The following is a 19696-nucleotide window of genomic DNA, read 5'->3' on the forward strand; positions in this document are numbered from 1 at the left end:
CACAGCAGGCCCCTGGCCTCTCTCTTCAGCTCTCATCCTTCTGCCCTGCACCCCTTTCTCCTGATTGTGTCAAAAGCGCAAAGAACCAGGCTAGGGAGGCTAGGAAAGCCAGACACTGGGAGGAGTAAAGGGAGGGGACAGAAACAGAACATGAAGAGGGGAAGCTGGGAAGAGTCAGCAGCAATCATTTTTGTTCCATCACAGTCCTCTTCCAGTTTAAGGCCATGTGGGTGGACAAGCCAGCCACTCATCTGGGCGGAAGGTGGAGCTCAGACTTGGAGCCTGCACCACACACCCAAACACTTCATTTTCTAATCTCGCTTTCCCATTGAGGGTGGGAAAGCGGGTGGGTTGGGATTCATAAAGCTGCATGTTGTTCCCCTTTTAGTTGTTTCTGGTTTCAAACAATAAAGACTAACAGCAACTTTATCTGTCATATTGCTGGTTTACTTTAGAAGGAGTCCAGAAATAGTTGACAGAAGGGCTGCTTTCCTCCTCAACGTCATCAAGGACTCAGACGTTTATCCTTCTGAGGTACGTAGAATAACGGCCCACAAAAGATGTCCATATCCCAAACCCCAGACCCTCTGAATATTTACCTTACATGGCAAAAGGGACAGCAGGTATGATAAAGATTAAGGACTTTGCCATGGGAAGATTATTCTGGATTATATATGAGTCACTGGAAGTGAAAAACTTTTCCTAGCTGCAGAGATGGCACCAAAAGACCCAACCTGTTACTGCTGGCTTTGAAGATGAAGGGGGCCATGAGCCACAGAAAGCAAGCAACCTCTAGAGGCTAAAAAGGGCAAGGACGTGGCTTCTTCCCCAGAGCCTCCAAGAAGGCAGCCCTGCTGATGGCCTTGATCTTGATCACATGATCCCAAGATGGCTGCTGCAGCTCCAAATGTCACATCCTAAACACCTGTGCTCAAAGGCAGGCAACCAGGGAAGGGGGTGGAGGGTGGGGATATACTTCCTGTAGGCCTCTTTCCTTTTGTCACTCAGGTAAAAAACCCTTCCCAGAAACTCTGGCAACCTTCCCCTTACATTTCCAGGGCCCGAACTGGGTCATGTGGCCATCTCTAGCTGCAAGGGGGGACTGGGAAAGCAAGTGTCCAGCTTTTTCAGCCTCTGTGATGGTGGGAGAAGCGCAAGAAAAGAGGGCTGGGATTAGCTGTCAGGTAATTGAAATGACAGCATCTACCGTGGCTTCCTTGGCAGGAACTCTGGATCTCGGGAAGGGCAGGCAGGAAGATGCAAGTACCAAACTCCACCTAAACTTTACCACATTCCATTGAGAACCGTGAGTAGAGGAGATACACCAGCGTCTCTATATGTGAATTTCAGCCAAGAATTTTGCCAAGCCTCTCATGTTCTTTTTGTGGCTATGACGACAAAGTGGAACAAGATAATATACCTGCATATAATCTCCATGAGAAAGTGACCTAGTTTTTATCTCATGTACCACTGTCTCCCTGACACCTAACGTAGGGCCTGACATTTAGTAGGTGCTCAATAAATTTTTGGATGAAATTTCAGCCTCTTCTCCAAACACTCAAATTTACCTTGCCTTCCAGCCACTGTGAATTACTTGCAGTTCCCCCTATATACCATCCCTCCTCCTTGCCTCCCTCCCTCTGCCTGTACCCCAGAATGCCCTTTCCTATTCCGTCTGTCCTCCTGATATACTATCATCTTGGAAAGCCAGTTCCCATGCCAGCTCTCCCAAGCCACGTGGCTCCTTTGAGGATCCCGTAACGCTCTGTTCAGATATCAGGTTGACTGCTTTCATTTTGTCAGTGCTGCGTTTAGTGTATCTCCCTCATTAGGCTGTGATGCCTTCAGGGTAGGACCCTATCTGGATCAACTTGGTACCCCTAGTGCATATCACAGCACCTGGTTCTGAGTAAATATCTGTTGAGTAATAAAGATGTAGAGTGGTCCTGATGATTCTGGACATTGAAGAGAAAACAGCTAATTTTAAGAGATAAACTTATCAGTATATCCTGGGCATACTGTACTAGATATTGTTTTGACTTCTAGCTCTATCAATCACTTAATCTTTTTGAGTCTCCACCATTTCTTCATCTGTTAAATGAAGAAAATACTCATGCGTTCAGTGAAGATTGAATGAATATGGGTAGACTGTCTAATCTGGTGTCTATCAATCACCCAGCTGACCTTCATATATAGTAGTTTATAATTATGGATTATTATGGTCACTGAAGATCTTACTGTGTTTGGCCCAGAACTGCATTTGATTAAAGAAGCCTCCCCAGAAAAGAGGCATACACATTCCATTTACTCTTTCAGAGACAATGAAGCACTGACACTCTTAAGGACTAATTCCCATCCCAAAATGGTTAACATTTCTAAAATATTTTGATGCTAAAAGAGGTGTGCTTCCATTGTCTGGAAAATTTGCTTTATGGAAGAACTTTCTTTTTGGACAATGCAGGTCATTTCTATTTTATTTTTTCTGGCTGAAAGGGCTTTATATTTATTCAAAGTCAAAAGGAAAAAGAAGTCCAAGAGCTACAAAAGAGTAGTTTAAGTGATTTATGCTTGATTTCTAAATGCAACATGTTTATACATAATTTAAAACTTGAAGAAAGCATGCTTATACAATTGTGTGTGACTTTAACATTTAATAACTCTGAATACATGATGGAAACAGTCCATGACACTTGAAAATATCATTTATGGAACAGCATACAATTCAGTGCTCTTAGTTTGGATATTACAACCATATTTCACAAAGTCTTGCTTGGCTCGATTTTCTCCATGCAGTCAATACGGTCTTCAGTTGCTGGTAAGTGATTTTGCAAACTTCATTTATAATCCTGGCCCTAAGATTACCTAAGTACTGTTTCTGGCACATTAACTTATATATTATGCTCCGGTCATGTGTACCTTCAAAGTTACTGATATAACTGACTGCCACAGGGGATAGTGTAAATACCTCTGTCTCCACTGGAGTGATGGCCACCCACGCTGGGGAGAACGCTGTTTTTCTAACAAACAGCAGAACTTTAATCTTACAGGGATGTGTGAACTAGTTTGACCTTAGTTCCAGGTGTGCCTCAAAAAAAAAATCTCATTCTTCATCCTCGTAGCGGGTACTTTTGGTGGCACCGAGGCTGGTGGGGCGAGTACTGGGCTTGGAATCACACCTGGGTGACATCCTGCTCTGGTCTTCACTAGTTGTGTGACTTGGCAAAGCCACTTGACATCTCTGAGCCTCCGAGATCCTGACAGACGGGGAGACCAACGCCCCCTTCACCAGGCTGTGGTGAGAGGACATGACACTGGCACAGAGGTAGGAGCTAAGTAACACTGCTGAGAGGATGAATGCAGGCAACGTGGAGTGAGAACGTTTCACCTGCAGCAGCTGAGGGCAGCGCTTGCCTGTGCCCATGGGGAGAACGGCATGAAAGATTCACTTGTTGCATTTTCGCAGGTTTACGTTTGCAAAGCAGGGCATTCTTCTCCACATGTTTGAGAGTTAACATTACCCCAAAACTCATGTGGGGAAATTCTGCATTCTTTTCCATCCCCTCCCCTCCAACTATTCTCGAGGCAATGTCACACAAAATGAAACGTGCCGTCTGCCAACCAGCAGAGGCGAAGCAGCCAATACTTTGGACCAGTTTAGCAGCCCTATTCTACCTTCAGCCTCCCACACCCTGCTCTTCCCCGACACCAGAATTGTGATGCATGGGGGAGGCGGGTGGGTGCTGGGCAAGGGTGCAGCCCCTCATGTTGTTTTAAGCCAGAGGGGAAAATGTACTGGGAAGAGGCCATGGAAAAAAAGCCTGGTGAGCCCACACCTAGGGACACAGCTGGGGAAATAAATTAACTACTTCTGTTGCATGTCTACCCACAGAACAGGCCTGGGTCTAAATCTCCTCTCCCTCCAGCAGCTCCGAGGCAGCCCCGAGCTCCCTGAGAGCCATTTCCACCGACAGGCTCCTCTCCAGGTTCTCCAGCTCCCGACGCACCTCCTCGATGAAGCCGCCGTCTTCATACTCATCGGGGACGTCTCTGGGCACCAGGTTCGCTCCGTCCTCATCGCGGCCCCCGACGAAGGTGGGCTTGCACACGTAAACCAGGCTGTGGCTGTGGAGGGAGGGACGGGGGCGAGGCCCAGGCCCCCAAACTGAGGCCCCGCCCTCTGCACAAGCCCAGCTCACTTTCACGGCACCTCCTCTAACATCCTGCCTTAAAGCAGATGCTGAGGGAGGGTCACCTTTGGAGAATGTGCTCCAAGGTGAGCTCCCCCACGTCGAGCCACAGGTCTGTCCTCCTGTCACGGACCCTCTCTGGCAGCCCTGAGGACGCTGGGGTCTGAGAGTTTACAGCCCCCTGCCCATCCGGGCCCCCAGGCAGCAGCAGCCCCTGCTGCACCTATGGGGAGCCCTGGGCCTTGTGGGCCAGGGCCAGGGTTCTGTCTGTTTCCCCAGCCACGCTGGATCCTGCTGGGAGAGAAGGCGGAGCAGCGGCTGCTGAGTGAGACGCGCACGGAGAACTTAGCATCTGAGCAGGCCTGGTGCTTCACGTCTCTCCACGGCCTCTACTCTGCTGGCCACTCTCCCGGCTGCCCTCCTACCTCTCTGACTGCACCTTCTCAGTCTCCTCTGCTGGCCACTCTCCCGGCTCCCTCCACACCCAATCTTTTTTAAGGTCATCTACTGAGGAGGCTTCAACCCTCACACAGATGAGCCCAAATCTGTACCCCTGGCCACACCTCCTGAGCCCTAGTCTTACAAATCCGCTATTGGACTCTCCATCTGGAAGACCCAAGGACACCACCAACTAAACCTACCTTAAATTAAATCCACATCTTCCCCCCACCCTGCTCCTGCTCCTGGATCCCCACTGGGTGGCACCTCATTTGCTCTCAGCCCCCGACAGAAAGGGCAAGTGAGACCTCACCTGTGAGGCTGGCAGAGGAGGCCACTGGCACATGGGCATCGGTCCAAAGCTCCATCAGGCTCCAGCTCCCAGGTGATGAGATCCAAAAGCCGGCTGGCAGGGTCGTGGCAGAGCTCACCCTCCACAGGCAGGGGTGTGCACACAGGAAACAACAGACCTGGAACCAGCTGAAGGTTACCCCTGTACCAGGCAGGCAGGCACCAAAGGAAGGAGCAGAGAAATGGGGTGCAGCCCCCCCAGCTTCCACCCTGAACCCCAAAGTGGAGGTTGGGATTGAAGAGGTGGAATGGTAGGAAACCAGAATGATGGCATGGGCTCAGGAGGGAACAAGCTGGGAGGGCTGGAGCAGTTAGGGAGGACTGCCTGGAAGAGGTGGTCTTGTGCTGGGTTTTGAGGCCAGAGGTATGGAGAAATTAAGAGTAGAAAAAGGCACTGAAGTTTTTTTTTGGAGGGGCAGGAATTATCATTACAAAATATGTGTTCAAAGAAAAAAAATCTGGAAGGATATAGATAAGACCTTTGCTTATCTGTATCTTCCACTTTTCGTACATTGAAAATGTATTATTTGTATAATTAAAAAATGAAACTATATTTATATATATGTGTGTGTGTGTGTGTGTGTGTGTGTGTGTGTGTGTATTAAAAAATAGAAAAAAAAGGCTGGAGCACAGAAACAACAAAGGCCTGGGGGGTTGGGCTGGTGAGAAAGGTTGGGACAGCGAGATTCCCAGATGGGCCAAGGAGAGAAAAGGAGGACAGGTAAGCTGGACCCGGCCGAGGTCTTGGAAGACCAACCGAGGAGTGGAATTGAAGTGACAGGACAGGAGCAACCACAGCTCCCAGAGGAATGATACCCAGGGAGCCATGTCCTTGAGGAAAATTGCTGGGGCAGCAGGTACCAGGTGGACTAGGGCTTGAGGGGGGGGTTATGGGACGGTTTCAGAAACACCCGTGGATGGGGAGAGCACCTGAGCAGACCTCACCTGGGAGAGGCAGTGAGAATGGGAGATGGGAGTAGAAGGGGGCCACTCGCAGGAAAGCGGACCAGGGCCAGGTGCTACCCTGAGGCCTGGGGAATGGGTGGAGTAGGATGGGGAGGGGGTGCCCTCATCCCACCCACCTGGGGGGTATTCCTCCCTCCTTGGGCTCATGCATCCTGAAGGAATTTAATTTCTAGGTATCACAGGAGGGAAAAGAAAAAGAGTGAGACAGAGAGCTGGTCTTCAGCCCCGGGCAGAAGTTGCGGCGCTGGGACACATACCAATGAGCATCGGGGACCCTGTCTAGGAGGAGGTCCCTGAAAAGGTGTGGTTGGCATGTACAGGGCCCCAGGAGGCCCAGTGTGCTGGAGCTTGGGACAGGGCTTGTCCTGCCCCCAGAGGGGAGCCCACCCACCTCTCTGGAAGGCACAGCACAGCCCCGGCTGGCAGTCCCTCTGGTTGTCACAGATGGTCCCGTTGCCGCCTTTGGTGGCCGTTCTGGTGCAGTGACCCCAGACGCACAGCTGGTCTCCACAACACTCGCTGTCCCGGGTGCAGAGCTGCAGCGGGGAGGGAAAACACAGGAGGCTTACGGACCTGAGGGAGCCCAGCCTGTCCCTGCCCCCAATCCAGAAGCCTGGAGACAGTGCAGGTCGGCTACCCCACATCCTCCTACTATAGACAGGAGGAAACCGAGCTCCTTGGTCTGGGGGTGTCTTAGGGAAGTCAAGGGGGTGGAGATGGGAGCTGGGCAGGAAACATGACACCTGGGGGAGTCCTACACAGCTTGAGATTTTATAAAGGATGGTTGCATGTTTTCGGTTCCCCCCCAGACTTGGCCTTGCCTCCTTTTCATTAGGTCCCTAATTAACGGTCAAGAAGGAAGATGGCTTATGGCCCACAGACGCAGACAGCAGCGTGAATCTGATCAGCTGATTAAATTAAGGCCCAAGCCTGGGCAGCCACATGGACGGGAGGGCACTGGGTGCCTTGGACCTGGGATCGCACATGTGGAGTGGTGGCACCAATCAGGCCAGGAGCTGCCTAACTACAGGTGAGGCCAGGTGGGGCAGCAAGAAGCCCTCTATTTTCCAAACTTGTTATCGTGCTGTGTTACTGCCTTAATAACGGAAAGGACCAGAAAAGCCCATATATGGCTTTGTCCAAAACATCTGTTGGGCAGAGGGAGTGTCACTCTTCCCCGGCTTCCCGCTTCCCTGTGGAACCTCCATCTGGAACATGCTCTGGCTTCTTCCTGGGCCTCCTTCTGCCCTCTCTGAGCAGACTGGGAGAAAGATCTGGCGGGTGGGTTACCCCTTCCCTGCCCAAGGGCTGCCGTGGTGTTGCCGGCTGCGTCTACTGGGATGGTCTTCCCCAGGGAAGGGGCAGGGTGGGGCCTCCTCTGTCCTCCCTCCCCATCTCTCGTATCTGTGAGGCAGGCACTGGGACCAGAAGTCACTGGGCGGGCACGGTGACAGCAGGTCTGCAGATGGCTCCTGGTCACCCCAGCAGTCAGCCCCACTGGGCACCATGGACTGGCTGTTCCAAGCGTGGACACGGTGGGGCCCCATAGGAGGCTTCCAGGAAGCCCAGCTGAGAACCGGGGGCCACTGGCCTTCTCCCCCGGGTCCCCTTTTCTGGGCCCCCATGGCCCTGGCGCTGCAGCTCTCGGGGCCTCTGGGCACACTCACTGTCTGCTGGTCCCGGCATGGCTGGCAGGAGTACTCGAAGCTGGAAAACTGGCAGTACCTGCCAGGCCCACAGTCCTCATCAATGATGCACTCCTGGGAGGGAGGGGAGGAGAGAGGAGGAGGGAGCAGCTTCATCAGTGAGAGGCAGATCAGCTGACCCGCGGTGCCCTGCAAGGGCCAAGCCCCCCTTTCTCCCGCAGTCTTAGCCCACAGGAATGGCCTCCACACTCCTCTTACACCCAGGCGGCCCGCCTGGCTCTCTCACTTCAGCATCCACTCCCTCCCGGCTGGTGGGGCCCTCACCCACCCCGCCCGCGTGGGCTTCTGCCCTGCAGGATGCCACACCCAGTGCACACAATCGAGTCTGCGTGCAGCCCTCCCCCTCACACGCCCGGGATGGGAGCACAGAGACTCAGAGCCATTCTTCAACGAGGAGCAGATGGATTTAATAAGAAGAGCTAATGAGTTCCAGGCCCAGGTGGCTGCACAGGAAGGGCTGGGGTCGAGGCCCAGCAGGGCCCTGCTGACAGTGAAGAAAAAGTGCTGCAGAGGCTGTGCAGCTGTCGGGGGGCCTCCTGGGGGTCCTGGTCTGGGGTCCAGGGCTGCCTGGCAAAGGCAGCTGCCAGCTTTGAAACCCGAGGAGGGTGCAGCTGGCACTCAGCCCTCCAGCCCAGGTGCCTTCTCATGGCTGCCAGCCCTGCTCGGCCGGACAAATGGAGGAGAAAGGGAGAGAAGGGATCTGTCCACCCCAAGGCCCGAGGCCCAGAAGAGGGAGGCCACCAGAGAGGCCACTGCGGCCCGGCCACGGTCACCCGTCACTGGCAGGAGCAGGGCTGCTTTAGCTCCGGGCCTGCTGTCAGGCTCAGGCCTGGGAACTGGTAGCTTCAGAGGGAGAGGAGGGCAGCAGAGGCGAGAGGCATAAGATCCACCACTGACAACCCGTCATGGTGCCAGCCCCGGCGGGCTCAATGTCCCCAGCCTACCTCATGGCTTCCCCAGCAAGCAGCAGGGAGCGATTACTTTCCCCATGCTATCAACCTGGAAACTGAGGCTCAGAGAGGCCAAGGGGGCCCCCCCAAGATAGAACAGCTATTCAGGGTAGGGGGACCCTCTCCACCACCAGCCCTTGGCTGAGGGGGCCTAGGGCTCCAGATGCGGCCGTCAGGGACCCACGGATGAGAAACTCTCCTGAGGCAGGTGTTCTGGGGCCCCAGTGAACCTTATGGAAGCGTCTGGGGGAGGGAGGGACCTGCCTCCCCGCTCTGACCTGGGCATGCTCCGTGCTGAAAGCAAGTGTGGAGCCGGACCCAGAAAGGCCTGGATGGGCAACCCCTGGCCTAAGTGGCCTGGGCTGGTCCCTACCTCTGCTCTGTGAGCTGAGGCACCAGTGCTAATGGGTATGGACAGGAGATTGTGAACGGGGTCTTCTAGGGACCCCCAGGGCCAGAGCATGTGTGTAGGCCTGGGGGTCAGCAGGGAGGCTCTGGCCAGGTAGCCTAGGGAAATGAAGCTTTGTCCCTGAGAAGGGACAAGTGTCCCCAGGCCAACACTGCAGGCCTAAGAAGATGGGTATTTGGTTCAGGGCAGCTGCAGGCTTGGCCTCTGCATAGGACTGTTGCAACTCCCGCCCGGCACTGACCCCCAGCCTGGCATACCTCAGAGCATGCAGTCATGCTCTGTTCACCAAGCAAGGCTCACCCAGCCAGGAAGACCATCAGTCCCACTGGACACCATCTTCCCACAGCCCCTCTGAGCGATGACGGGGAAGAGGCCAACCTGGAGACGTGGTACCAGTCACCCCCGTGTGCCAGGCTCTGTGCTCACCAGGGGCTCCAGAAGGGACCAGGGCTGACACCCAGAACAAGTGAAAAGTAATTTAAATCTCTACTGTAATCTCTCAAAAAGTGTCCAAGGGTAACCAAGCAGGACCCAATGGGGCCTTCCTGGGACAGACCCTCACCCCCACCCCATGTCCTCCGCCTGCCTCTTGTTTGTAGAAAAACTTTAACCTCCTAGGCCTTTCCTGAGTTCTAAAGAAAAAATTTAATCAGAGAAGTGAGAAAATGCAGAACCAAAGGAAAACAGTCAAGACAAGACAGTGATAGTTTAGCCATTAAATATGTCCTTGGGCCATTTTGCAGTTACTGAAACCCCCAGCAGGTGGAAGAAGTTAACTGTATGCCGATCACAAGCCCACAGACCCCAGGCAATTGGAACCAGAAGACTGATGACGCTGACTCCCGGTTACCTTCCCACCCATCAGAAGAATGTCGGCAAGCTCATCACGCACATGTGCAACTCTCTCCCTCAGCCTGTCTTTAAAAACCCTTCCCTGAAAGCCATCGGGGAGTTGGGATCTTCTGAGCCTTACTCCTTGCTTGGCCTTGCAACAAACGCTGCACTTTCCTCACCACAACCCGGCATCAGTAGATTGGCTTTACTGTGTGCAGGCAAGTGGACCCAAGTTTGATTCAGTAACAAAAGGAGAGCACACTGCCCACCACCCTGCAAGATGACCTAAAATTGCTCTTCTCTGTGTCTCCCCTGCGTCCCACTCATCTCGGCCCACGAGCCCCCTCCCACGGCTCTGCCTGAACTTTCCATCACCACGGCAGTGCAGCAGCTCAGCAAGTAGGGTCTGCCTTCCCAAAAGGAATCAATCTTGTCCCTGTTCCCAACCCAGCAACGCTAAAAGGTCGGCTCTTTTTACTGGTGAGAAAACTGAGTCTCAGAGGGGCGGAAGGGCCGCCCAAATCAGGGGCTGAGCTGGAGGCAGGGCACTCAGTCTGTGTGACCCCAGAGTCCATAATAGCCTGAGAAGCCGACAGGTTTATAAGTAAAGCACTCAGCCACCGCGCCTTCCTCGACACAGACTCAAATCAGCCAGTTAAGCCAGAAGCGTCCTGACATTTCTTCCAAAACAGAATAGCAAGAGCATGGGGTGGTGGGGGCAGGAAGGAGGGAGGGAGGGGTAGAGGGCCCACAGGTATCAAGGCCCTTCTCTGAACCCGGCCGCATTTTGAAGCACTGGGATACAAACGTGAATAGGAGAAGGCCTTTGCCCTCAAAGAATTTATCATTCAATTAAAAAAAAACAAGGCAACGCAGCAGAAAAGAGAGAAGGGTATGAACAGACAACTTACAGCCAGTGAAACTGCTTTGTCTCTTCACGCAGAAAAGGTATTCGAGGGGCTTCCCTGGTGGCGCAGTGGTTGAGAGTCTGCCTGCCAATGCATGGGACACGGGTTCGAGCCCTGGTCTGGGAGGATCCCACATGCCGCGGAGCAACTGGGCCCGTGAGCCACAACTACTGAGCCTGCGCGTCTGGAGCTTGTGCTCCACAACGAGAGAGGCTGCGACAGTGAGAGGCCCGCGCACCGTGATGAAGAGTGGCCCCCGCTCGCCGTAACTAGAGAAAGCCCTCGCACAGAAACGAAGACCCAACACAGCCAAAAATAAATAAATATTTTTAAAAAAAGAAAAGATGTTCGATTTCACCAATAATCAAGAAAATGCAACTTAACAGAGCTGGATATCATGTTTTCACTTAGAACAGAAACTAGAAGTTTGATACTATCTGCAGTAGGCAGAATACTCCCCCCCCACACCCCAGTGTCCACACCCTCATCCCTGGAAGCTATGGACACGTCATGTTACATGGCAAGGGGACATTAAAGTCACAGGTGGAATTAAGGGTGTTAATCAGCTGACCTGACATAAGGAAGCCTAGATTATCCAGGTGCACTCAGTGTAATGGTAAGGGGCTTTGCGCATGGCAAGGAGCAGCAGGGTCCGTGTCAGAGCAATGCCACATGCAAAGACCCTCATCCCCAGTTATCCAGACCTAACTGGCTTTGTCTATGGAAGGGCCATGGGCCAAGGATCAGTATTTCTCCTAGACCTTCCAGAAGGAGCACAGCCCTGCCAATACTTTGATTTCAGTCCAGTGAGACTCCTGTTGGACTTCTGATTTATGGAGCTGTAAGATAATAAATTCCTGTTTTTAAACCACTAAATATATGGTAAGCTGTTACAGCAGCAATAGGAGACTAATACATTGCATAATATCCCATGTTGGTAGGGATTTGAGAAACTGAGCACTGCCAGATGGCAGTTTGGGGGTAATTAAAATTGAATCAGCATCTATCAAAAATGTAAATGCATAGATCCTTTGACCCAGTAATTCCCCTTCCAGGCGGCTATCCTCAGAAACACTCATCCATATGTGCAAATATCCAAGTACAGGGATGTTTAAGGCTATACATCAGTATAATATTTGTAATCCAGAAATAATGGAAATGCCCAGTAAGAGGGGACTGATTAAATTATTGCACAATCATTTCGTGGGAAAATGGCACCAGGCAGACATTAAAAAGAATGAGGTAGTTCTTTGCACTGTGATGTTTGCGATCCATCAGTAAGTAAAACAAGCAAGTGAAAGAAGCATGTAATCTCACTCCTGTAGAGCAGAATAACAATACGTGTGACACGCACCTGGACCCGGCACAGCGCCTGGCATGTGGGGGCACCTGATGGATACCGCTTAGTGGGTGAAACCACTTGTATATTACCGGAGCAAACAGGCTAACAAAATGCTGACCGTTAGCATTGATCTGGGAACCAAAGCAAGAAAATATGCACATTCCATTAACTTGGCTTCTCATTCCCCAAGAATCCTATAGACTTGGAATTTTTACTACATACTCCCCCTTCCAGATCTTTAATTTAAAAGATAGCTGTGGGGGCAGGGGCGGACTTCCCTGGTGGTCCAGGGGCTAGGAGCCCACGCTCCCAGTGCAGGGGGCCCGGGTTCGATCCCTGGTCAGGGAACTAGATCCCACACGCCGCAGCTAAGAGTTCTCATGCTGCAACTAAAGATCCCACATGCCGCAACTAAAGATCCCGCATGCCGCAATGAAGATCCCACATGCCGCAACTAAGACCCGGGGCAGCCAAATAAATTAAATTTAAAAAAAAAAGATAAGAGCTAAGAGCCCCTGCTGTTCACAATTCTCCATCAAGCAAACAGGTTCATCCTCAGGAATATCTTCCTTTCCCTAAACTGACTCCTACGCAGAACAAAGCATTCCCTACAAAGTCACAGTGAAGCAATTAATTTTTTCCTAGGTATGGAAAAATTTTTGGCATGGAACCTTGCCAAACACTTTTGAAAAACCCAGATACACAAAAGCAATGGTTTCCTTTGCAGACATGTTTCTGCTACCTGCCAGTGGCTCTGGCAGGTTAGTTCAGCATAACTGACCCCCAAGAAAGCTCAGTGCTTCTTTGTTAACGGTCTGCCAGCTCGCTTATTGTGGATGTGCATTCCCAGCCGCTAGAAATGCTAGAGATGCTCTTTGAGAATTGTGATCATACTGGAAACCTTGGAACTTCAAAGTGTAAAGAACCCCTAGAGGCCAAAAGACCAGAAACTGAATTCTGGTTTTGCCACTTCACAGCTGTGACCTATCTCACCGGGCTGGGAGAATGCCAAAACATTTTTAAAAAAGAAAGAAAAGAAAAAAATGAAGGGCTCATGCGAGCACCGCGGAGCAGGTGGCATGAGGTGCTGGGGTGAGATGACAAGCTGAGCCTACACCAGCTGCCCACGGTGTTCTGGCACCAGGCCCAGGCACGGCTGGGTCACTGCTGCCACCACTCAGCACCAGTTCTCCTGAATCCCCCCAGCGCGGGCCTTAGTACCCACACTTCCCAGATGTGGAAACTGAGATTTAAGGTGAAGGATCTGTCCAGAGTCACCAAGCCCAGACGTGGCGTTGCGAGTCTAAGCCAGTGGGTCTGACCCTAAAGACAGGATCCTTCCATCTCCCCTTCTGGGAGGATCACCTCTCTCCCTTCAGCGCCAACCAGTCTCCTGTGCCTCAGTCCCAGCTTAGCAGAGCCCGCCTGGGACAAGGCCCCAGGCCCCACACATCCCCGGAGACTCAGGGCCAAGGCCACAGCCCATGGGCATCTGGGCCTCAAAGCTGGGTCACTTAGAACCAGCTTCTTCAGAGGCTCCCCCGGTCCTGGCCACTTGCTGTCTGTCCCCACCCCTCCCTCCCAGCCTGGTGGGGAAGGCTGACAAACAGCCTAGAGGCCTGCTGTCAGGAACGCAGCCATTCAGAGGAAGGGGGGCGGGGCGGGGGGGGGGAGGCTTTGTTGTTCTGAGGACGGAGCTACGTTTAGAAGGCGCTCTGCACAGCACTCTGCTCAGAGGCTGGCGGGGAGGCGGGACTGGCAGGGAACACGCTGGAGATTTGGCAGGATGCTAGGCCGGGAAATGGCCCTGGCACTTCGACATTACCATGAAATACTGGAAAATGGCAAAGGAGCCATTCTGCGTCTTTGATTTTCCATTTCAGAGTTTATCAGGGGAAGCAAAGGGAGGGGGAGAAAACAGCACAGGAACCCCGCGAGGCTTTCCTTGGCTTCTGTGTGGCGAGCGGCGGGGGAGCTCAGCTTCTCTGTGGCCCTCCTGCTGCCACACTTCGCTTCTCACACTGGCCGGGACATGTTGTCCATGGTCCCTGGGAATCCAGACATTCTTATATCGAGAGGGCTAAAGGAGGAGGCCACCAGGGGGGCCACTGCCAGGGCTGGGGCTTTCCACAGGCTCCTCTCAAACCCATCTTCAGGGGAACCAGCCAGGGCACATGAAATGAAGGCCCAGGGGACATCCACCAGCTGAAACTCGCTGGCCCTTGGAGCTACACCCCCTGCAGCAGGGAAGGTTCAGAGAGCACCTGCTGTGTGCCAGCACCTGCTTGGGCTTCCATGGCTCTCTCTATCCTCACAGCCCCGTGAGGTCACTTCACATCCCCCAGCATGTGCCTGGCGCAGAGTCGCCGTTCAGTTAAAAATACATAGATGAACCAAAGACCAATCTCCACTTTGCAGATAAGTAAACTGAGGCTCAGAGCCCAAGGTCATCGATGGAGTTGGAAACACTAAGATGTAAACCCAAGTCCATCAGACACCCAAGCTGAGGCTCACTGACCTTCCACCACACCCTGTTGCCTCTGAATACCCAGGTACAGGTTGAATTATGCTCCCCCCCAAATTCATATTTTGAAGCCCTGATTCCTAGTACCTGTGAATGAAAAATGTTGCCTGCCATATCAGTAAACAAAGGATGTTGCAGCCATCAAGCCATCACATTACAGCTGCCCCGAACCATGAGCCCTGAGGGAACTCAGGATGGAGACAAACCAAAGGGGCTGCCCACTGCCAAGCCCTCAGCCACTGCAGTCACCCCCAACTGTGCACCCCAGGGGAATTCAGCATGGAGAAAAGCAGGGTACTGGCCCCAGACAGCTGAGGTGCACATCAAAGGAATGATTTCAGTGAGTCCAGACTCTAGCATCTTCCCATACATAGAAAAGTGCTAACTTCCTTAACTTGAGATATCTGGTTTTCTTTAATTAATAGTAATCTTTTGATGTCCTGACTACCTGGCCTTTGTTACAAAAATTCCTATATATCCTGGCTCCCCCGCCTTGCCTCTTCGGAACAGTCCCTCAGAGTGATCCGAGAGTCCTCTCTTCCGTGCTTGAAGTCCTCAGAATGTCCACCGAATAAAACATAACTCTCAACTTGCAGGTTGTGCTTTTTTTTTTTTTTTTTTCAGTCGTTATACCTCAGAATGTGACCGTATTTAGAAACAGGGTCATTGCAGATATAATTACTTAAGATGAGGTGATTAGGGTGGGCCCTAGACCGATACACCTGGTGTCTTTATGAAAAGGGGAAATTTGGACACGGAGACAGACACTGCTGGAAGGAAGATGTTGTGAAGAACAGAGAGAAGATCTACAAGCTGTTCCCTCACAGCCCTCAGAGGACCCACCTCGGCCAACAGCTCGACTTCAGACCTCCAGCCTCCAGAGCTGCGAGACAACACATTTCTGTTGGGTCACCCTGTCATCTAGCTTGCAGTGCTTTATTCTGGCAGCCCGAGGAATCTGACACCCGCTGCTCCCAACAAGCCTGTGGCCAAATCTCCTGTTTCGGACCTTCCACACACATCCAGCCTCTGTTCCTGAGCTTCAAATGTCCCTCGGGGTGGGAGCCGAGGGGATCGGGTCAGTGGCGGGGGGAAGACACGGCACATTCTGAAGGATTTTTACCCCAGGGACCGGAACAAGGTTTCTGCGCTGAGCCCAGAAACTTTCAGCCAGCAAGTTTTGGGACCCAGGCCCATGCTCTGGTTACAGAGTTTGGATGGATGGTCTTCTCCTGGCCCCAGGTGTGTAGTGGTGGTGCCGGGCCCTGAATGCTCCTGGGATGCGGGGGTGGTACAGTCTGAGATAAACAAATGTCCCTCCCAGACGTGGGGCTGTTCTCTGAGCCCTGGCCCTCCTGAGCAGACTGTGGACACCAACCGTCCTGATCTTCCCAGAACCGGGGGGGCTTCCTGGGATGTGGGCCCTGCAGTGCCAACACTGGGGAACTCCCGGGCACTCTGGGAGCACACACCCTCACACCTCCCTCTCCGGGCCCCATCGCTGCACTCAATGCACTCTGGTTACTCCATGTCCTCCAGCCCCTCAAGGCCACATGGCACCAGTGTACCTGGGGTTGGCATGAGGGTGAGCTGCAGGCTTTGGGGCCCCAGCCTGGAATTGAATACGGGTTCACTTACAAGCTGGGTGACCTTGGGCAAGTTACTGAGCCTCTCTGTGCCTCGATTTGTCTGTAAAATGAGAAACGTCAAGAGGCTGTTGGACAGATGAAAAGAGAGAAAATGTGCATATGCTCTTGGAACAGTGCCGGGCCCCCAGGACTCAACCCCCAGGGCGCACCTCTGTCTGCGCTCTTAACTCACTGCAGGAGCTCAAAAAGTGACCGTGGGAAGCCTTGGGTAAGCTTCTGAGCTAAGTTCAGGCCAGCAGATCTCATTCTAGAGTGAATACCTGTCCTACTGAAAAGACCCAGAATGTCAGGTGCAGCCAGGGCTCTCCATCCATCACCACAAGACAACCTCCTGCTTCACCCTGGAGCCTTCTGCTGTGGGGAGACAGGAGGGAGGAGGACAGGTGCACAGAAGTACAAGGGGGGCCCAGGGATGCCCAATTACAAGAGGGCATGCAAGCAGCCAGGAGACACACGATTCAATCACCCTGGGTGCTAGGCATTTGGCATCCCTCATCTCATCTCATCGTCTTCCAAAGTGAGCAAGAGAAGCCCAACTTTACAGACCAAGGCAGTGAGGTCACTTGCCAAGGTCATGGGTAAGAAGTGGTAAGGCGGGGCACTCAGCCCAAGAGTTCCATCTGACCCCGACCCAGTGCTCTAGGGAGAAAAGGACAGACCCCAGGGAGCAGGCAGCCTGGGGGCCCAGGCCAGGGGGTAGGAGGGAGAAGTGTGGGGCAGGAGGCCTCTGGGGGAGCCTGGGAGCTGCCAGCTCTGCCTGCAAGGGAGGGCAGGGTCTCCAAGGCTGGGCCCTCGTGCAGGTGCCCAGAGAGCTGGGAGTGGTGCTGAAAGCAGCGGCAGGCGGCCTCCCCTTCCTTCTACAGGATCTCCAAGTCAGCTTCCCCTGTTCCTCAGGCTCCTCCTTTGACCTTAAGACCAGGCCAATCGCAGGAGCTGTGACACTCATGCACATTTGTCTCGAACACAGCAGGGTGCCCCCAGCCTCTCCTAGATGCTGCCCTGGAAACTCTCAGTCAGAGCTGCAAACCTCACCCAGGGCTGTGGCCTGACCCACGCTGCAGGGATCGCCCGATGGAAAACCCCAGGCCAGAGCCAGGAGCCGACGCCAACTATCGTTATCCTAAAGTCCCAACATCTGCAAAGGCCTGGGGCTCCGGGGCTGCTCCCACCAATACCTCTTCCCCAGTCACACAGCCCGTGAAACAGGAAAATGTGGCCCCAGCTGGGCTCAGCACACGAGGTGTGGAGACCCATACCCCAGAGCCTGCGGTGCCCATATCACTCAGGACATGGTCCTGGAGTTCTCTCCTCCTGGCCCCCAGCCCAGACCTCGGGCCCTCTGAGGAGACCGTCACACCCACAGGTCCTCAAGGACGGAGAGGGGTGTTCCAGACTAAAGCCTGTCCCACAGACAGGCCACAGAGACAGCCAGCCCCACACTCACGGAACTTCCCAGCACATTCTTTTAGCCTGAGCCATGTTGCCTCTGGGGAATTTATACCCATATTTAATTCCAAAAAAAACTTATTCACGTGTCCAATCTGTGTCTAACCAATTGAGTGCTGTCACCGCCTGGGTTAGAAGCAGTGGAGTGAGCCCTCCACCCTCTCCCCATCCACGTTTCTGAGGCTCTGAGTCTGCACGGCCCCTACCTCCCATTCCAAAGGCAGACTTTGAAAATTTGACCTTCACCAAATACACACGGGACACGGTTGGTGCAGAAGATGCCTGCTGCCCAAGTCATCAGGAGCCTAACCATAATTGTTCTGAAAGCTGCTCCAGCAGAGGGGCCCTGGAGGAAGCTGAGGTTGGACTAATTCAATCATTGCCAAATTGGAGGAGACAGGCGGCCCTCCAGGCCCAGGGAACATCCAGACTGCATCTGTGATGGTGGCATAATAACAAAGTGTGACAAAGAGAGAAGTGAAAAAAAAAACAGGTATGTCCCCCTGTGACCTGAGAGACGGGGTCCTGAGGTTCCGGCACGGGGAGCTCTCTGCCTGCACCAGGCAGCACCTGGAACCGTGAACTGCCCCCTTGGCTGGAATTCTCACTCCGCCAGCAACCCTCAGACAACCAACCTGGCTCCTCAAGACCCTGACACCAGATGGGGGGTGTCCTGGATGGGGCGCCAACATTCCTGCCACTGGAAAGAGATGTTCCTCACCCATGCAAACTAATAACCTACACATCAGTGAGGTCTGAGTTCAGTTCACAAAAGGGCCAAGGATATCCCATGTCTGCATCTGCAGGGCTCAAGGGTCCTAGCAAATTCACCCAGGTTGTGAGTCCCGGTGAGACCTTCACCCTGAGGACACTCCATCTTGTAACTCACTGTCTTCCCACCTTCTCTGCCTACGATGACCCGAGTCCAGTCTCTGCACAGCACACAGAGCCCTTCATGGTCAGTTCCCAGCCTGCTTTCCAGTCCAATTTCCTGACCTCCTCAAGACCCAATTTTGGTCACTGCTTCTAGAATGCCCTCACTTCCCCGCTCTGCCAATTCATCTTTAAGGAGCAACACAATGTATCCTCCTCAGACACATCCCTGACCCTCCCCACTGGGCAGCGAGAGCCTGTCTCCCGGGTACCCCTGGCCCTCAGTACCCACCCCAGTGAAAGCAGGGTGAAAAGGGGAATACGTTTGGGCTACAAAGACCAACAGGCATTTATAAGACTTGCCAATACTGACACTGGGAGAGCCAAGATTCAAACTGTGCAGGCTTCAAGTGTCTGTAATTGGTTTTTCTCTCTGAGGAGTGACCCCGTCCAGCAGCAGTCAAGGTGGCCGGTGGCTGGCTGGTCATTTGTGTCTCTAGGCAACCCAAGGCGGGACGTGCCTCAATTCCCAAAGCCCTCTGAGACCTTCACCTGAGTCACTGGCCTCGTCTCACCAGAGCACTTACAGCATCTTTGGACGGTGTTTTGAAATAGGTAGCTGGGGGGACTGAAAGGGCAGTCCCTCAACTATCCCACCCAACCTAGGAGAGCACCTAGGCTCACCTTTTTTTTTAAATTAATTAATTAATTTTATTTTTGGCTACGCTGGGTCTTCGTTGCTGTGCGCGGGCTTTCTCTAGTTGCAGCGAGCGGGGGCTACTCTTCGTTGCGGTGCGCAGGCTTCTCATTGCGGTGGCTTCTCTTGTTGTGGAGCACGGGCTCTAGGCGCGTGGGCTTCAGTAGTTGTGGCTTGAGGGCTCTAGAGCGCAGGCTCAGTACTTGTGGCGCACGGGCTTAGTTGCTCCACAGCATGTGGGATCTTCCCAGACCAGGGATTGAATCCATGTCCCCTGCATTGGCAGGCGGATTCTCAACCACTGCGCCACCAGGGAAGCCCCTAGGCTCACTTTTAATGAATCTGATACAGTGATGCTGCATGACTTTCAAGGCTGGGTCATGAGAGGCAACACAGCTTCTGCTTGTCTCTTTCCC

The 19696-nt window shown here is 53.2% G+C and overlaps 1 protein-coding gene across 2 annotated transcripts in view; it reads right to left on the minus strand.

Annotated features, from left to right (window-relative positions):
* Nucleotides 1-2539: 2539 nt before the first annotated feature.
* The window catches only part of DKK3 (dickkopf Wnt signaling pathway inhibitor 3), a 47729-nt gene continuing 30572 nt past the window's right edge, over nucleotides 2540-19696 (minus strand). The window contains exons 4-7 of one of the 2 annotated variants that reach the window (XM_007471408.1): nucleotides 7610-7702; nucleotides 6334-6478; nucleotides 4939-5095; nucleotides 2540-4122 (exon numbers count right to left, since the gene is read on the minus strand). In XM_007471408.1, coding sequence (XP_007471470.1) covers nucleotides 3903-4122; nucleotides 4939-5095; nucleotides 6334-6478; nucleotides 7610-7702 — 615 coding nt within the window. In that variant the 3' untranslated portion in view covers nucleotides 2540-3902. The remainder of the gene's footprint in view (nucleotides 4123-4938; nucleotides 5096-6333; nucleotides 6479-7609; nucleotides 7703-19696) is intronic. The other variant, XM_007471409.1, reaches the window with a different exon arrangement.

Source organism: Lipotes vexillifer, unplaced genomic scaffold, assembly GCF_000442215.2.
Source record: "Lipotes vexillifer unplaced genomic scaffold, Lipotes_vexillifer_v1.1 scaffold6, whole genome shotgun sequence".
NCBI classification, from domain to species: domain Eukaryota; kingdom Metazoa; phylum Chordata; class Mammalia; order Artiodactyla; family Lipotidae; genus Lipotes; species Lipotes vexillifer.